We start from the raw sequence: 18,594 nt of genomic DNA on the forward strand, positions 1-18,594 counted from the left end.
TACAGAAATTGCATGCATGTTCCGTGCAGCTATTGATTTATTAGTGAATTGTCTACATCTTGAATGATTCATGATTGCCTCATTTTCATGCTGCAATGTTCATAAACTGATTATGCGTATCCTTGGCTCCGTAAGAGAAAAATAACGGTGCCATTAAGGTAACACGAAAATTGCTGTCTATGCAAACACTGTATTCTAAAAATTACTGCCACTGATTTGTGTACTGAGACGAAATCATGTCAAGAGATAGAGAAAAGAAGTCAGGAATTACTGGCAAGCATCCATAAAATTAATTCAGTTTGTCATTAACACTGTTTGGTGTGTTTGTGGCTGACGTTTCGGGCAATGATGCTTCTTCAGAGCAGAGATTACAGAAGGGGCAATTAAGAAGGGTTGTTACCTGAAATGTCATTCCCTTATATGTATATTAATGTGTTCTAAGGCAGTGTTAATAACAAATGCGGTTAGGTTTTTGTTTGTGTTGTCCACTGCTGCCAACTTAGTCCTTTTATTGTTTGTGACTGTTAACACTCCTTGAAATTAATATTTGATAACATTCCAATGTGCATATGACACACATAACCAGTTACTGAAAAGGATTGTGAACCACACCAGGTTACACTTTTGTAAACGTTGTGCTAAAATAGAGGCACCTAAATAATGTTGGTACATCTGTTGTAGTATGGATTGGCCCATACAATACTAAGGTGCCACGGTAGCAAAATGTTAATTACCTCGCCTAGTTTACAGGAGGTTGTGGGTTTCATCCCGACCCTGACCGCCTGTTGTATAATTGAAGTTTGCATGTTCTCCCCGTGGTCGTGTGGGTTTTTCTCCGGGTCTTCCGTTTTTCCCCTCCACATTTAGACACATTCTCTAAATTCCCACATAATAAGCCACTTCGTTGAGCTATCATTTGTGGCCAGGTGGCTTCTCAAAAAATAGAGCCATCCAGCTCAGTTGGCCTTACCTGGTAAAATGAAACAGAAATTCGTTTATAGTTTTACTATACAGTGTTTCATTACAGCACAGCAACACACGACACCACCACGCAAAACGGACGATACGGTTTATCGCGGTAATAATAAAATAGAACAATATCGCCATATCGCCAAAGGCAAGGAGAGAGAGGGAGAATGTTCGCTGTGGGATTTCGTGGCAGCGTGGGCCCTCTAGCGGGGCCAGGTGGCAACGGCTCCGGCCACTCACGGCGAGGCCTGCACCCTGCAACTCTCAGGCTGCCGCAGCCGACCAAGGCCCGCCTTCAAGTGGGTTTTTTGCGACCGCGTAAACCTCGAATTCCACCGAAATCCATATCGCCAGAAAGCTGGAGATCTTAACTTTCTCACGGATTCGACGGACTCGGTCGAAAGTCCACGCGTTCCGTCGTAATCGCGACTTCATTTGGGGCCCGATCTGCCGTGGACTCTCGCGTTCAAACAATGGCCGCGATGTGGCCGCGTTGTAAACGTGCGTTTTTTTTGTGTTTGCTCCGATGTTTCGTGACATTTTGTCCAACTTTGAAGCGATTTCGTGGCGTTTCGTGCATATTTTGAGGGTTTGCAATCACCCCGATCGTCTCGCATCGCGATATTTGGCAGCATTCGAGTCCAAATTCCGTGTTGTTTTTCGCCCCCCGTAAAAATGGGACGATTTTAAGACGCGCATGCATGTGGGGCGTACGTGAGACGCCAGGTCTGATTCATGGACACCACAGTTTAATTGCCTTTAATGTTTTCTATCGTTTTTTTGTAGCTTAGTTATACGGGATTTTGTCGGGTTTTTTTTTAAGTTTCAAAGCCTTATTTCACTTACGTACTTTGGTATCGCGCGAGTGCAAACGAGGCACACGTGAGATTTCATTTTAAACAACAATCCTCACAGAGAAAGCTTTAATTTGAACTGCTCATTCATAAAAATATATATCAAGTTACAAACTATTGTGGATATAGACAGATTTGAGTAATAGTAAGCGATACCATGTTATGCGTGTATATATATCGTATGGCCGCTGCAAAACATTTCTAAAAACTTAATTCTCGGAAATGCTTTTATTTACGGAAACATAAGAAACTTTAAGTTTCTGATCTATTCATATCTTCATGATGGAAAATTAGTTTATTCAAAATCGGTTCAAATGAATGTGTGCGCACGTCCTGCTGATGAGTGTAAGTTAAATGAAAACGATCAAGTCTATTGGATAGCATCAAACACCCAATTGCATTGGCTTCAGATGTCAAAGAATTACCACGATCATTTAATAATTATAGTTGTACCAAATATACTAATGATTTACCTCGGTGGGTGTCGAGACTCATTTCCAGGAGGGTCCTGCATTGAGAAGTTTGGCCAGTTTAATGAGGGGCATGTGGTGTGATTGTACCCTGAGAAACCTTACCATACGAGAGAGTCGGACTCGGTACTGCCATCTCTTGGCTACAAACTTGCAATCCCATTGCTATCCGTACTCAGGCTGCTTAGCTTCTGAGATCTGACAAGATTGGTGCATTCAGGGTGATGTGTCGTCAGGTTCTCTGAAGGGCATTTATAAGGCCACACACCCTGCTGACGCGTGCCAATGATGTAAATAATTTTTTTTACTGTAACATCAAGGACACACAAGTAACAGTTTCAGAGCACATACCCTGCTGGTGTGTACGAGAGAAGTAAAAAAGAAACCCTTAAATATTTCCTGAGACAGACACGAGGACACTTGGTGGCATTTTGTGGAGGCTACACTTCCCAAATCTCTCAATTTTGCAGAACCTCGTATATCTCTAGTCTGCACAACAATCCACAATCCGCCATTTCCTTACCCCACCTGCTGTATATGCCTTGTCAGGGCTGTGCGTGTCACCCCAAAATATAAACAACATCCTATTATCTGTCTTCTCGGATGTTTTTTTTTTATACTGAGGCTACCATTGTCCCCAGTCTTTATCACTGGCCATCATCCCTTTGAGTGACATCTCCTGTGCCCAAACACTCTTGCCTTTCTTAACAAGTCAATATATCTCTGATTTGTGTTTGTTCCCTGATCTAGCTTACCAACAGGCACATTGGTAAGTTGCTTTAAATGATGAAATGCAGTTTTCAAAAAGCGCTTACTCATGCTCTTGTTTTCCCATTTACCTATCTTTTTCTAAATGTAAATTCACCTTGAACAATTGCCTCAGGTTTTCAAGCTGTGTTCCTCCAACAGTGATCTTATTTAGCCAACTTGTACATGAGTTCTTCCAATCGCAAGTGTTTGAAGATATCATAAACAACAAAAGCATAACACCAGCTAAAAAAGGATTTTGATGGATAGTCGAACACAAATGCTAGGTAGTCCTTAATAAAGCAACATAGGACAATAATGAATGAGAGACAGAAATCATAACCGTATTCTTTTTTTTTTTATAAAATCTCCAGTGGTTAATGAGCCATCTTTCCATGTTTTTGTTGCAGAATGTCCAGCGACAGTGATGAGCATTTGCCAGGGGTGATGATGCCTCAGCCAATCACGGGCCGTGATCCTACAGCGGGTGGGGCCAGAGTTGCTGAGCAGCCAATGAAGCCGCGTGAGGGGGTGCAAGATTTTTCGACGGAGGGCAAAGGTCATTCGGAAAGCGTCCCATTAAAAAATGTGAAAGGTGAGGTGCATTGTAAGTTAAAATGTAAAGATTGCACACTTCAAATTATCTAAATATATTTAATGCTTGTGTTAAATTTTGTTCGATCACTTTTTCATTGTCACATTACGGTGATGCTGATGCTTTGTTCGTGTCATTGATATTACTGTCGATGCTGTCAATAATTACAATCCGGTTTAACACGTAGACTTTCGCGATTAATATTATTCGTAATATAGGTTTTTGGGTTGGAGCGCGTATCTTTATTATGAATTACAAGCTAGATGATTAAAATTATGCTGTTACTGCCATTGCTACTCATGTTGCCGTCAACCACAATGTGATGACACTTGCTGCTGCTCTTGCGTTTGCTGCTTATGGTGTTACAGATTGTGCAGCTGCCATTGATTAAATCATTATTGTGTTCCCTTGTAGGTCACTCCTCACATCGCCTGCTAAGTCCACCACCTCCTACAACCACCTCCAAATCATTATCCTCAACCTCTGCTCGCCAAGCCAAGCCCTCTCGCCCCAGAGGACGACCCAGAATTCACCACCCCCCAGCTTTAACTGAAAGCTCAGGTAAAGAAACATTGCACTACATTTGAATCTGGAACTATGGTTTCTATACAGGCCCATTTGCAGTCTACAGCATGCTGACAAAGTTTAGGCCTCGGACATTTATTAACCTCGACCTAAGGCTCGAACCTAGGCCCTCAGTGGTGCTTGCCAATTTTATGTTGACACGAGCATTATGACTCAAGAGAGAGGGATACCGGAACCCAGCTGTGCTGGGAAAAGCGCCAAAGCCATTTATGAATTCCGGCTTAAATTCATGATTTTACCGGTGCAGATTCTCCGTCATAGCCATTATGATCCTTTTAAGAGTAAACGAAACTCAGAATGTTGGTAATGGTTACATATTGTCTCGAACATGGCCATTATTAATAGGGAGAGATGCCTATAACCCAGGGTTCACATCCAGAAGCTCAGCAGTACTAGCTCTATGAATCGGTAATGAGAGAGATCCAATGACAGGATTCGAACCTAGATATGTAGTGGTATCTTTTGACAGCCTTTATGAACCACCAGAGAAAAATAAACTCAAACGCAATGGCTCATATGTTTGTGTGATGTTTGTATATGGGGTGTGTGCAGTGTTTGCACGGTGGGGTTTGTGTGTGGTGGGGGATGTGTGTGCGGGGTGTGGGGTTTGTGTGTGGTGTTGCAGTGCACGCGCGGTGGGGTGTGTGCGATGTTTGTGTGGTGTGTGCGATGTGTGTGTTGGGTGTTTGTGTGTTTGATGTATGTTGAACTTTTTCACCATATGTAGCCAACCGTGCTAATCGGAGGTATGGGAGAAGGACAATAAACTGATGTGCCTGGTGTGCAGTGGTTGCAGGCGGTAGCTGGAATGGGAGGGGAGGACTCTCCCCTGCTCAGTGTGTGGCTGCCGGGTTCAATGTTGAATCTGGAGGAGGAGCGGGAGGCAGAGGAAGCGGAAAAACTTACATCTGTATCGACTGTGGATACAGAACACCAAGAAGGGGCCGCATGTTTAAGGTACTGGTTTTGGTGATGATGGAACACCTGCACCAGCTTAAAACATTCAGGCTGGCCTTTCTTTGATTCATACTGGCCTTAACCAGGTGGTAGTGTTTGAGGAGCTCATAGGTGCTTGAAAGGTCTCGATGCACAGTCCCATCGGTGAGCTCCGGCAGGCTAGAATACGTTGGCTGGGTCCTGATGCCGATTTATTGCATGCCCTCGTGGTTTCTGTTTGGCTGGAAATAGTGGGTAAATGGGCACAGCACGGCATAGCGAGAGATGTACTGATGTAGTACAGGATGACTTACCAACAAGTGGTTCCAGTGGTGTTGAGATTCCTTCTTTGTGAAAAGGGTTCATTATAGATGTTATTTTTCAGTTAGAGGCAGCCTGACACAACATAAAGTCCACGTGTCTGAGGCAGCACTCACCTTTTATTGGCAGCCCCGATGCAGGAGTTGAATTTTCACATACCTGCTGTAAGAACAAATATACTTACACTGTCAGCCGCTGTTCCTACAAGATGGTTAATTCATCACGCTTAAAGAAATGAATTAATATAAATGACGGGTGGCTCGGGTGCTAATGAACCAGCACTGCTAAGACTAAATTTGCATCTGGGTTTCGGTAGCCTGTGTATTAACCAGACTCTTAAGTGTGGCAAGTCTCAGCTTGGTCACAATTCTACATAAAAATCAGTATATTAAATAGGTTTTCCATTAAATAGTGGGTTTGATTTCTGTTTGACAAAAACTATTTGCAGGGCATATAAAAAGTGATTCCTTCGTGCAGTTAAGAGGCTATTGAAGTGACTTCAGCAAGAGTTCTGTGATGTTATTTTGCAGGGTTGTTACCTGACAGAATGTGTGATGAGAAACTGCTCATTGTGAGAGGTTCTAACGGCAATATCTCCATCCCATGATCATTATTTAGAATTTGCTCATTTACCCAAAACAGCATCACTCCATCTAAGGACTCTTTCCAGGAGGGTACTGCCAAGTGTTTGCAGTAGGGGGTGATGATTCAAATTGTCTATTCTAATTGAGATAATTGGGATAATAAAATTGAGAAAAAAATGTAGTTTGACAAATTTTTACCATAACGCTGGCACATAATGGCTTGCTGTGATGAATGACATCAAGATCTTTAACCGACAACTGTGGAGCAGACGGCGTGTAATATTTCGTTAATACACCCGCAGTAATAACTAAAGTGGCCACTGGATTTGAGCTGTGAACGTCTGAAACAAGTGTCAAATGCACTACCGCTAGTCCATGACACTGCTCAATAGCAGCATCATTGTAATATAATTTTGAGATGAAATAAATTAAAAGTGTTTTATATTTCCTTACAGCACAGGGAAAAGCATCATCAGGGAGGAGTGAGTGGCTTGCCGGTGGGAGATGTTTTGTCAACGTCACAAGGACAGAAGGAGCCACGTGCATGCCCAACCAGGTGTGTGAGCACATATTAAGGCTGGGAAATATGTGTGTGTCTATGTGTAGAGGTGTGACTGAGTGGTTTATTTGCAGCATCTTTACCATCACCAGCACCTTCATCATCACGACCATCATTACCATTTTTACTACCACCACCATTGCCACCAATATCACCATTATCACCGTTGTCACCAGTACCAAACACTATCTACGATGCTAGCCCACTGATAGTTTTTTTTAAAAACCTAATAATTTGTTCATTTTCCTTTTCAGCACAAAATCCACCCGCAAGCGAGAGCGGTCAAAGAGCACCTCGCCTCACCTCCTCCGCCGGCCCCGAGTATCTATCTTGCCGGACGTCCCCTCGTCTACCTCTTCTTCCTCATCTTCATCGTCGACATCATCATTATCCTTATCCTTTTCTTCTCCAAAATCCCTTCCGCCACTGCCATCACCAGTACCTCCTCCGCTTTCTCCATCCTTGTCGAGTATGGCCCATCCTTCAAAACGAGAGCCGGCTTCGAGGTCCGGTGGACGCGGTCACAAGCGAGGGAGTGGCCTGGAGGGGGGCAGCGCTGCCAAGAAGATTCGTAAAAAAGGAGGCAGTCACGAGGGCAGCGGTACCACCAAAAGAATTCGTAAGAAAGGTGGAGATTCTGAAGGTGGTGGCACTAAGAAGAGTGGCTCTAAGAAGATTCGCTCTAAAGGGAAAGGCATCGAGGGGGGTAGCACGAAGAGGGTTCGTACGAAAGGGGACAGCACTGAAGGGGTGCGCAAGAAAAAAATACGTGTTGAAGGAGGGCACTCTGAAGATGGCAACCTTAAAGGAGACATCAGTAACTGGAACCCTACCGAAGAGAGTGGCACTAAATTTGGAACTGGGAAGAGCAGCCTTGAAGTGGATGCTTCCAAAGGGGGCAGCAGCAACTGGAATCCCACTGAAGGGGGTGGCACTAAAGATGGTGGCCTTGATGGTGGTGGTATTGAAGTTGGCGGCGGCAATGGCAGCATCGTCCAGTTGTCCTCCGCTTTACAGGAGCCCTCAACGCCATCGGCCATTGTGGGAGAAAACCCGGCTGCCTCAGCCGCCCCCTCTGGCTGTGCAAAAGGGGGAGGCCGCCACCGTGGCCGCAAGTCACAGGTCCTGTGTGGTGTGGCATACTTGAAGGGCGAGGGAGGGCGCTTTCAGTGCGTGTACTGTCCCTTTGTGAGCGACCACAGAAGAAGCACGTCACGCCACGTTCTCAAGTTCCACCTGGGCGGCGAGGAGAGTCGCAGTGGTGGTGGCAAGGCTAGAGGAAGGGCCTCACGTAGAAACCGAGGCCTCAAGGCAGTGGCAATCGGAGACCCTGGGAAAACTCCGACCGCGGTCGTCCAGCCGGTAGAAACAGCAGTGATGACAAAATTGGAAGTAGGAGACATGGTCAACTTGAGATCAGCGGTAAAGACGGACTTGTCGGTGTCTGAGATAGAAGGAGGCGTCACAGCTGGACAAGTGAAGGAGGAAGAGGTGTTGGCAATGGTGGAGGCAGAGAAAGATGAGGTGAAACAGGTAGGAAACGCAGAGCAGTCAGTCCCACAAATTTCACTGCAGCTGCCACCAAATACGACACAGATGCCAGCAGCACCAACACCGTCAACAATGCCGCGCGACGGACTTAATGCCAAGAATCATAGGCCACTGGAATCGAGTGTGGGCACCAGCAAGAAGCCACTGAGATTCAGTAACCGGCGCAGCAGCAGGACAAGCGGCGCAGCAGCAGAATCGGGGACTGAGCCGGAGGTGGGGGTTGAAACAGGCGAGTCGGCGCAGTCGTCACAGCCCACTGCTCGGCTGCTGTCACTGGTGTTGAATGGCAATGCTGGCAGCGCCGAAGTGGTTGGGGAGGTGGCACGAGACGGGCGGCAGCAGCAGGCGCTGGATCTCTCCTCGTCAGTCGTCCTCCCGCACAAACCCAATGCCCGCATCGACGCCATCGTGCAGGGCCTACAGACTCGACTGTCGGAAAATGGTGCCGGCTCCGCGTTGGCTGCACTGCAGGCACTAGCATCATCCGACGGGGGTCACGAAGTCACCGAGAGCACTGCCGGAGAGGCGAGTGAGGCTAGCGATGTTGAAAGCGATGACCACAGAGTAGGAGGAGCAGCTGATGAAAATGAAGAAAAAGAGCACCACGCCGCTGAAGATGATGACGTTTCGGATGAGGAAAAGCGAGGAGAGGGGGAGGACATATGCAATGGTTCAATCTTGCGCTATCGCTGCCTAGTGTGCCCCTTTTCACATGCAGACGTCGCGGCCATGATGCCGCACTACATCAGCGAGCACCCAACGGTGCACATCACCACCGCGCTGGTGGCGTCCACTTTCGATGTGACGCGGGGGCCACTGCAGCGGAAGCATAACCACCACTACCGCACCAACACCACCAACGACATCAGGAGGAAGTACGCTGGGCGTCCACGCCATGGTTTTGCTGGCAGTAGCAGTGGAAGCTCGTGGTATGGTTGCGACCAGTGTCCCTACGGTCACGGCAACATCCATTCAGTGCTTGTGCACTACCAGCGCCGGCACCCAGCTGTCAAGGCCACCTACGCACGCATCTTGCGCCGGGGGCAACCGCCGGCGAAGGGGACGATGCGCGGATCACTGCGGCGCCGTTTCGGTGGCGGTTCCAAACCTGACGCCAATGCAGAGGCAGGGTCGACAGGAGAGGCGGGGCTGGTTGAAGAGGCAGAGCAAGCATCTGAGCCGACCTTCCGGTGCCGCCACTGCAACTATGCCAATCGCTCGGTGCAGGGTGTCCTCGTTCACTACCAGAAGCGCCACCCGTTGGTCAAAGTGACGGCGCGCTACGTGCGAGAGGGACAGCGCTTTCCGGCGGACGGTGCCCCTCCGGCGGACGAGCCGCAGTCGCCGGCGAGGATGGGCCTTGCTGAGATGATGCGGTTGCTCGTGACACCACTACCGCCGACGCCTACTGTCGCCACAGCGCTGCCGGCCGTCCCCTGCGGCCAGCCCGCTGCGGCGCCGCTACCAGTGTCCTCTTCTCCTGATGCGGCAGCCGAAGCTCAACCGAGCGCAGCGATGGCGGTGACGATTATTACGCCGGGCCCCTTCTACTGCCAAGAGTGCGGCTACACTAACCGCTCAGTGCAGGGCGTGCTCGTGCACTGCCAAAAGCGCCACCCGGGTGTGCGGGCTAGTGCTGACATAGTTCGGCGGCACACGGCACTGGTGAGGGGAGGAGATGCCGTGGAAGACGGGGAAGTTGGGCCGCTGGTGCCGACATCATTGACCGTCCCGACGCCCCCTTCGCACGGAACAACAATGACGACATCGGTGGAGGAAACTGCGGTCGATCTATCCTCGACGCCATCACGTGGTCATCACCGCCCAGTGCGCCGCTGCTCCCACTGCGGTGTCGCCTGCAGCACCGCGAGGCAGCTGGATGCACACATAGCGCGGAGGCATGCGGGCGCCGGCCTGGACCTGCAGCAGCTGCAGTCACTAGAGCAGCAGTCGGTGGAGGTGTCCCCCGCCATTCTACTTCGACGTGAGCGAGACCGGGCACGACGCAGGGCTACTGCCGCTGCTGCCGCCGCTGCTGCCACCACTGCTGCCACCACTGCTGCTGTTACTACTGATTCTCCTGCAAATGTTGCTGCTGATGGTGGAGGAGATGGTGCTACGGCTGCTGTAGCTGGTAGCGCTAGTGATGCCACCCCTAGTTCTAGCACGTATGCCACTTCCACCGCTGTCACCTCCACTGCCGCATCCGCACCAACTCAGCAGCAGCGCCAGCAGCATCGCCAGGGCCAGCTGATCTTCACGTGCGCCCTATGTCCTTACCTGAATGCCCGTGTGCACGGCGTGCTCACGCACTACCAGAAGCGCCACCCCACCGTGCGGGCCTGCAGCGAGGAGGTGTGGTCTCGTGCCGAACCCGCCTCCCCGCTGCTCCTCGCTTGCCTTCATCGTCGACGGCCGGTACGGGGTGGTGGTGCTGGCGGCGGCAGCGGCGGGCGCCGCCCATCCTGGGCTAAAAACCATAGATCTGCAGGAGCGGCCGGCGGGGAGGAAGAGGGCCCACTGGCGGAGCTAGCCTTTGGCAGCGGTGGCGGCCACGGGTTGGGCGGCTATCGATGCTCTCTTTGTCCGGATCTGGCGCTGCCATCGATGGAGAGGTTACTGCTGCACGAGGTGCGCTGCCGGGAGCTGAGGGCCGCCACTGCTGAGGAAGGAAAGGTGTTGACGGAGGTGGCTGCAAATGATGGAGGCAGTGGCGGTGATTGCAATGAACCAGAAGATTCGTTGCAGCCGAAGGTGGTGGAGATGGAGGAGGAGCGGCCGAAAGATGAGCTTGATTCTAGCCACGGGGCTGCCGAAGAGCCAGGTGATGGCGATGCGGTGCCGGCTGTCGCCAGGGCTGATGGAGATCAAACGACCGACAATGAAGATCAAACAGCTCAGGGCAATGATCGAGAGGTGATTTTCTCTTGAGTTGGCCGGCGTGTGCGCGAGAGAATGATTATGAATGTGGTGATGATTGTGGTGGTATTGGTGATGGAGATGATGATGATGATGGAGGTGGTGGTGATGAGGGTTACAGTGATTGTAATGATTTTGTTAATGTTGGTGATGAAGTGATGTTTATGATAATGTGGGTTGTGGTAGTAGTTACAGTTGGGATAGTGATAGTGGTGTGGGTATGGATGGTTAATAGTGATGGTGGTGGTGGTGTTGGGAATGCTAGTGAGGGAAGTGATGAAATTGGAGATAATAATGGTGGTGATAATGCTACTGATGTGGATGGTGAAGGGATGAGCCAGGATTTGAACTCAGGCCCTCTCCTGATTGTGAGTTGAGCATTCTGACCACAGCAATAACTCAACTGACAAAGGTCAGTGGAAATGCCATGTTCTCGTGGCAACTCAAGACATAATTATCAAATATTATTTATTTTCAGAGATTATTATAAAGAACTGTATAAAAGACTATCCTGTGTACCTCATAAGCAATGGCTCGTCTATGACGCAGGCACTATGAACCTCCTGCTAGAGATCTGGCTGCGTGTCGCTGTGGTCAGACTACTTGACTCACAATCACATGTTCCCGGTTTGTGGTTGTCTCACCCGATCATCATCCCTTTGTGGTCAATAAAATGAGCATAATTATTTTGTCCAAAGTCAGTAACAGTGATTGTCCCTTGGAGGTACTAGCCTGCCCTAGCAATTTCCACCACCACCAGCACATGGCTGCCAACAGAGATGAGCTGCCGCCCATTGCTCATTTAAGCAGGTGGACTCGACGTAAACCATTATTCATAAAACAAACTTAATTTGTCCATCTGTCAGTCACAACACTTGAGTCATTTTCATCATACACAGTCGAGGTCTAATTGAATAATGAGCTATGTATTGTACGGCCTACAACCTTTGACTTGGGTAAAAAAATTGACCAGGGATATGGACTGTTTTGGGGGAATCATGGGGTCAACAGGGGAAAGTTAAATTCCATTGCGGAAAGGGTGGGGCCATTGGGGTGGGGTGGGTGAAAAGGGTTGGGCCGACCAGGAAGAATCCCCCTGTCCATATGACGGCTGTCATCGAGTCCTCGCGTACCATGAACTTTATTAGTCAGACACGCACACAGCACGGTTTGAGTATTTCTTTTGTCTCGCATATTCGAGTAAGGGGACATTCTGACTTAAAGCAACTGGTTGCTTAAGGCGTGAATGATGACGGTATGACCACATCACTTAGGAAAAAAATGCATAACCTTACTAAAAATAGATTATGCTATTTTAACAGCTTTAAAGAGCAGCAGTGATCAGGGGGGTATGGCTACAGCCCTGCAAGGCTTAATCTCACTCCTATGTACTGTAGCTTTCATTCATTGAGTTAACGTGATGAAATCATAAATGACCAGGTGGTGAAGTGTGACGTCTCATGATTGTAGTTTAGCAGGATGGGGCAATGTTGGTAGCAGCACGTTCCACATCATTTCAAAGATCTTGGTGATACTGACCCATTATCTCTTTGATGACCATTATGAACCAAGTGAGAGAGACACACACCCAACCCCAGGGTTCAAACTCCGGATCTCAGCAGTGTCTATTTATTGTCTCAGATATGGCCACAATGAGCCACCTGAAAAAGGGACACTCAAACCCAGGCTCTTATCCCAGGCTGTGGGTTCACGTTAAGGCTTATGCAATAGTGCAACAGTAACCGTCACTGGAGCACTGATGGAGCATCTTACCATGACTTAACATTTTTTTTTATTTACAAAGCTTTAAATGTGTGTGGGGCACACAGTCTATGTGAATCCACAAAGAAATAGTCATTGTGTACTGGACTGTCTTCCTTTAGTTAATTATTTCCTCCTCTCTCCACCAGCCCGCACATCGCCTCACCACAGAGCCCTCACAAAAGCCCTACCCGCACCGTCATGCCTGCACACAGTGCGACTTCACCGCTCCCTTCAAATCCCAACTCCGGCGGCACCAGCTGAGGCAGCACCGTCTGGCGGAGCCGCCGCCGCCACCGCCGCCACCACCGCCGCCGCCGCCACCGCCACCGCCACCGGCTCCCATCCCTCGTGCAACTCCACCGCGGACTCTGATGCGCAGCCCGGACGGCCGATTCGCTCCATCATCTTCCCCTCGCCAAAATTCACGATTGGGCTGGGCTCGACATCGCCACAGCAACCGCCAACACCACCACAATCGGCACACGCGAAGCCGTTGGCCTTCTGCCAAGCACTCCTCTCGGCTCGTTTCGCTGAACCCCACGGACAGTGGTGGCACCGGAGAAGACAAGAGTAGCAGCAGCAGCAGTAGCAGCAGCAGCAGTGCTGTAGAGAGTGTTGATTGCCACACTCTAGCCACCGACCAGCCGTCCAGCTTGTGCTGTCCGCTGTGTCCCTACCGTACGTGTGGGCGGAGCGGTATGATATCTCACCTAGCGACACATCGCGATTTGGAACGAAGACGAGAAGGCATGATTGCTGGTGGTGGTAGTGGTAGTAGCAGCAGTAGTGGCAGCAGTGCTAGCGGTAGCAGTGCCAGTGGTGAGGTGGCGGCAGCGGCTGCGGTGGTGGTGGCGACGGAGGAGGAGCAGGAGACTTCGTCGGACCCGGAGGACGCGCCGCCAATTCTGTCGGCCATCGAGATGGACGCCCCACCCGTTAACCGCAGTGCCGAGGAGGCTCCGCCGTTACTGACGGCCAATGGAGGGGCTCCCATCATGAAGCCGGCAGAGGAGATGGTGGAGGTGGAGGAGTTGGAGGAAGAGCAGCAGGAGGAGGAGGCGGAGAAAGAGGAGGAGGATGACGACGACGAGATGAACGAAGTGGAGCAAGAGGCGGAAGTGGAGCAGAAGGAGAAGTGGAAGTGCCTGCTGTGTGGGATGATCGCTTGGAAAAGGAAAATGGAAGAACACCTTCGGGAAGAGCATAAGGTAATTTGGTAGTGAAGATTGTTGGTGGTTGTGATGCTAGTGGTGGTGGTGACTGGGGTTGCGAAAAGTGGCAGTTATGGTGGTGTTGATTTTTTATGCTGCTCTCAGTCTTGTGTTTAGGAGAGGAATGTAACATTGCCAGATGGTGATACTGGAAGATGATGTCATTAACCCCGCTTTAGTAGGAGTTTTGCCTCCAGTCTCATTCATTAGGTGGGGCACCTATTACGTGCGCCACTAACGTCATTCATCACAATGTTCTTCAGTGCTGACATGCTGAACTCCGTGACAAACTCGTTTAACATTGTGTTTTTTTGCGCATTCTTTGATAACTAAGATGAGACCATCAATTCGCTTCACTTGAGAACCAGATTTAATCAACGGTGCAGGCAGTGTTTTTGATGTGGCCATTATTAACTGTCTAAAGAGAGAGATCCAGATATGGCTTTAACCTGAAACCCAGGACCTCAGTATCTCTTATTTAGTTTCTCTAACAGCCATTATGAATCCCCTGAGCCACTCAGCCGTGTTGATACTGCCGATAATGATTATGATGATTCTGACCAATGTTTTATTTCATTTCCCCAGGTTCGTCAAAACCTCAACCTTGTAATGTGCTTGAATGATGAGCAGTCGGAAAGCAGCACTCGCAACCAATCAGAATCTATAACCCATAGTCAATCAGAATCTATACCAATCAGCCTGTCGGAATCTAGACCCCTCATCCGATCAGAATCCAGAACTCACAGCCAATCAGAATCCCGAATACACGGCCCATCAGAATCTAGAATTCACAGCCAACCAGACATCAGGACGCACAGCCAATTAGAATCTAGACCCCTCAGCCAATCCGAATGTAGGCCCCTCAGCCAATCAGAAACTCGGCCCCACAGCCAATCCGAATCCAGAACTCGCAGCCAATCAGAATCAAGAACTCACAACCAACCAGAAAGCAGGGCACACAACCAATCAGAGGTCCCAAATTTTGGCCAAACAGAACGCTTCTCACACGTTCCGGAAATTGTTCAACCAGAGCCCTTTTCCCGGGGCCAATCAGACATGGCAAATTTTGAACGCATGCCCCATGGCCAGCAAGAAATTAGTTCTTTTGTCCAAGCAGAGCGCTTTACCAGGAACCAATTGCAAGGCTACAATTTCGTCCAACCTGATCGCTTTTCACACAGCCAATCAGAGCGCTTTTCTCGTGACCAAGCGGAAATTGTCCATTCAGAACGCTTCACCCATGGCCAATCAGAACGGTTTCCCCGCAGCCCACCAGAAATCATTCAATCAGATCGCTTTGGCCACAACCAATCAGATCGCTTTATTCGCGACCCATCAGATATTGTCCAACCAGAACGTTTTTCTCGCAGCCAGTCAGAAATGAACCCTTTCATTCAATCAGGTGGCAGCATCTTTCCTGGCCAATCAGAGTTGAGCTCGCGGCCTGTTGGCCCTCCTCATTCCCACGTGCCACCATTTTCCCCTTATGGAGTAGGCATGGGCAGCAAGGGCCACACAGGCCCCCTCATTCCACCAGGTGCTTCCTACCATCGCATTGGAGGTGGCGGCACTTGCGATATCAGCCAATGGGATTGCCTGGGTCCCGGCGATGGCCAGTCATTTCTGCCCTTTTACGTCCAATCAGCACAGCCACCTGGAGGTCACGTGATTCCAAGCGCTGGTGGCAATGAAGACAACGAACTCCATATTCCCAATGACTGTGTCGATCAACTGACCAAGATGTATCAAATTGACCAACCTGGGCCTCCCTTCCAGATGGCGTATGCCGACGCTGTCCAGTCACAGCTCGCGATGCAGGGTGGTAGTGGGGGCGGAGGTGGAAGTGGGCAGGAGGTGATGGCATTGTCACAGTATGTGGGTGGAACTTTCCTCGGCCAGTCGGAGGCAGGTGGGTCAAGGCGAGCTGGCCAACCGGGAGGCCCAATGGGCGGTCACATGACGCAGATGTGACCAGTATTTTTTTTATCGTTTTCGTCAAAATAATTGTACGATTATTCGAACAGACAGTGAAGACAAACGCAGATTTATGTGTACGGATGCGTTCAAGTCTTAGTGTAAATAGTTTTCTGAGAAATGTAATGCATTAACCTCAACAAGAGTAGTTACATATTGATGTTATGAAAGGAAGATGCAACCAAAAAACAAATGGGTGCCATTTTATTTTGTTACCAAAGCAGCTTTATGTTTGTGTGAAAGTTTAAATCCTGTGATGTGAATTATAAAAAAAAACGTATAGATTCACCTCCAAGACTCGAATGGCCTCTTACATTGAGCACAGACATTTTTTTTGGAATACCTCTGCTTCTGCAGACTTCCATTGACTTGACAGGGCAGGCTTCCACTACCGTCATCATCACTGAATATTTATTACTGCAGGTCCCATGCAGTACATCTCGAGGCACCCTGTCGCAGTCATTTAATACCAAGTTGGCAATAGTTCCTATGTAGCTTTCCTAATTAAGTAATGTTGCGAGCATTTGATGATATTTGCAAAATTTGGACCATTAGGCCAGCAGATCTGGCGTACCCTTTTTCAAATAACGTGTCACTGTGAAATAGACACATTTATGGTTAATACACCTGCAGTATTAACCAGGGTGGCCGTTTGGATCGAACTGCAAGCCTCTGCAACAAGTGGCAAATGCGCAACCGCAGAGCTATGTCACCAACCCAATGATCTGTGCAACCTATGACGTAGCTGTAGTTCCAACTCCCAGAACGCACGGCATGTGGTCATATTAGAAGGCACAGTGCAGTGACTTAACTAGGATGTGCTTATAGCAGCATTCCAAACTTTAAATCTTTTAGCACATTAACTTAGGACACCTGATGTGTTCATCTACAAAATAAGTCATTTGTTTTTTGGGTTGCATCTGGCTTGAAACTTTAAAAGTGCTGACATGTTTCTCCATTGGCACTCAGTGTAAATAAAAAGAAAGATGTTCAATATCCAGCACTAATTTACTTGGGCCCGATTTTTTTGATTATTTCAAGTAAATTGGTTCAATGTTAATCGAGATGGGAAACCCAGTTAATTGGACTTTTCAGGTATACCAATGTCACCGTGGCCACTAACCTTCCTGAGCATTTGAACACATGGTGTCAGGTTGTTTTTCCAATATGTGTTATTAAATTAATAACTAACATGGAGCAGTTTTATCTTTGAGACCCAATGGAATCTGCATTGGCTCTTACTGGTAAAAAAGGCCTGAATAAATAATGTTGGTGGGGTTCTCCTCTGATTAACGTATAGGATCTCGACCATGAGTTAGGTGATCTCCACGGATTCTCACCAGGTTATGAATCTCACTTGCCTGCAATCAGATTGAAGGACGTCCGGTCACAATAGATCATCTTGGTGGGCTCCCACAATCATTGTGGCCGACTGACACGGTGCGTGCCACGCATCGTGATGCAGTTTTTAAATGTACGGTCGTCACAATTTACGTCGTAAAAGTGCAGCTGAGAGTCACTTTTTAAAAATATTTTAATTACCTGAAGCTTTGAACAGATGCCAGACAGCCCAGGAGACGTGAAGCCAAGGTGTGTAGCTGCTTGAGAAGAGCTGTTTGCTTTTGGGTTCCATCTAGAAAACAAACGGTTAGCACTAACTTGAAAAATTAACATGAAATAATCACTTGCTTTAAGTTATTTAGTTGTCTTATGTCTCGTTGTTTTTACGTCTCTAACTTTTGGCAGAAGTTTAGTTCGTTAGTGAGAACATTTACTGTATTCGATGTTGATTTTACAAAATGAGGGGATATTTCTGACCTGTGTACATTCCAGCCAGACCTTACGTGTTGAATGTGCCGTGTGTATCTGTTTGATTTCATTAAACGGACGTTGGAATACATCACAGCAACACAAGACGTTTTCAAACAGTATCCATTTTTCACACTTTACTCCAGCAGACCAGTTTTAGGATCAGTCCTGAGATTTAATAAGACCAGGTGTTAGAATCTTTCAGTATCTAAAGCCTACGGGAGGACAAATTTCAGATTAAGTCTCGACATTGAGTTGCGACTCCATGTGTTTTGTATTCGGAATCTCGAGACTTGACTGAAAAGACTGGGTTTATTGAGTATTGCACAAAGCTCAAAACCAAACTTAGAGCCAGACGTTGGCACCAATCAGTGACGTAACTACATTATTAGCTCGGGGGGTGCGGCATTCGGTCAGGTGGGGCCCCGATACTGCTAAAATTATCAACTTGGAATACATTTTAACCGCGTTCTAAATACGTTTTTGTTCTTTTACCCTTAACGTATCTCATGGCGGTTGTCAAGGGGGCCCCAACTCGTAGTTTTGGCCACCAGAGGGGGAGGCCCAAGGCAACCCCTGCCCCAACGCTCGTCACGTAACTGGCACCAATCCGTCACACCGATTGTCTTGTGAGAGTTGGCCTCAAAGGGCCACACTGAGGCTCCAGATGAATGATCTGTGTGCGAGGCTTCTCGACCCGTATGTATGACGTTCGGCCAATCCAACGACCGTTTTCGAGAGATGAC

The 18,594-nt window shown here is 48.5% G+C and overlaps 1 protein-coding gene across 3 annotated transcripts; it reads left to right on the top strand.

The window, feature by feature from the left end:
* The first annotated feature begins 1,124 nt into the window (after positions 1 to 1,124).
* LOC144955522 (uncharacterized) lies at positions 1,125 to 17,939 on the top strand. Of its 3 annotated transcripts, none has more exons than XM_078885715.1 (8): positions 1,125 to 1,268; positions 3,451 to 3,647; positions 4,050 to 4,196; positions 5,008 to 5,177; positions 6,517 to 6,617; positions 6,875 to 11,087; positions 13,001 to 14,062; positions 14,651 to 17,939. In XM_078885715.1, the coding sequence occupies exons 2-8, from the start codon at positions 3,452 to 3,454 to the stop codon at positions 16,034 to 16,036; spliced, it is 7,275 nt and encodes a 2,424-aa protein (XP_078741841.1). In that variant the 5' UTR covers positions 1,125 to 1,268; position 3,451; the 3' UTR covers positions 16,037 to 17,939. The 3 variants fall into 3 exon arrangements, with proteins under 3 accessions (XP_078741841.1, XP_078741853.1, XP_078741846.1); XM_078885727.1 differs by having other exon boundaries at positions 3,451 to 3,635; XM_078885720.1 differs by lacking the exon at positions 1,125 to 1,268 and adding an exon at positions 1,438 to 1,470.
* Positions 17,940 to 18,594: the final 655 nt, after the last annotated feature.

The sequence above is a fragment of the Lampetra fluviatilis genome, chromosome 3, assembly GCF_964198595.1.
Source record: "Lampetra fluviatilis chromosome 3, kcLamFluv1.1, whole genome shotgun sequence".
Taxonomy (NCBI): Eukaryota; Metazoa; Chordata; class Hyperoartia; order Petromyzontiformes; family Petromyzontidae; genus Lampetra; species Lampetra fluviatilis.

What these genes read in the sequence shown, in the direction of transcription:
- LOC144955522 (XM_078885715.1), top strand. Translation starts at nt 3,452, where the DNA reads ATGTCCAGCGACAGTGATGAGCATTTGCCAGGGGTGATGATGCCTCAG. An exon ending in AGCTTTAACTGAAAGCTCAG is followed by an intron (nt 4,197 to 5,007) that starts GTAAAGAAACAT and finishes CCTGGTGTGCAG; the next exon opens with TGGTTGCAGGCGGTAGCTGG. An exon ending in CCACGTGCATGCCCAACCAG is followed by an intron (nt 6,618 to 6,874) that starts GTGTGTGAGCAC and finishes TTTCCTTTTCAG; the next exon opens with CACAAAATCCACCCGCAAGC.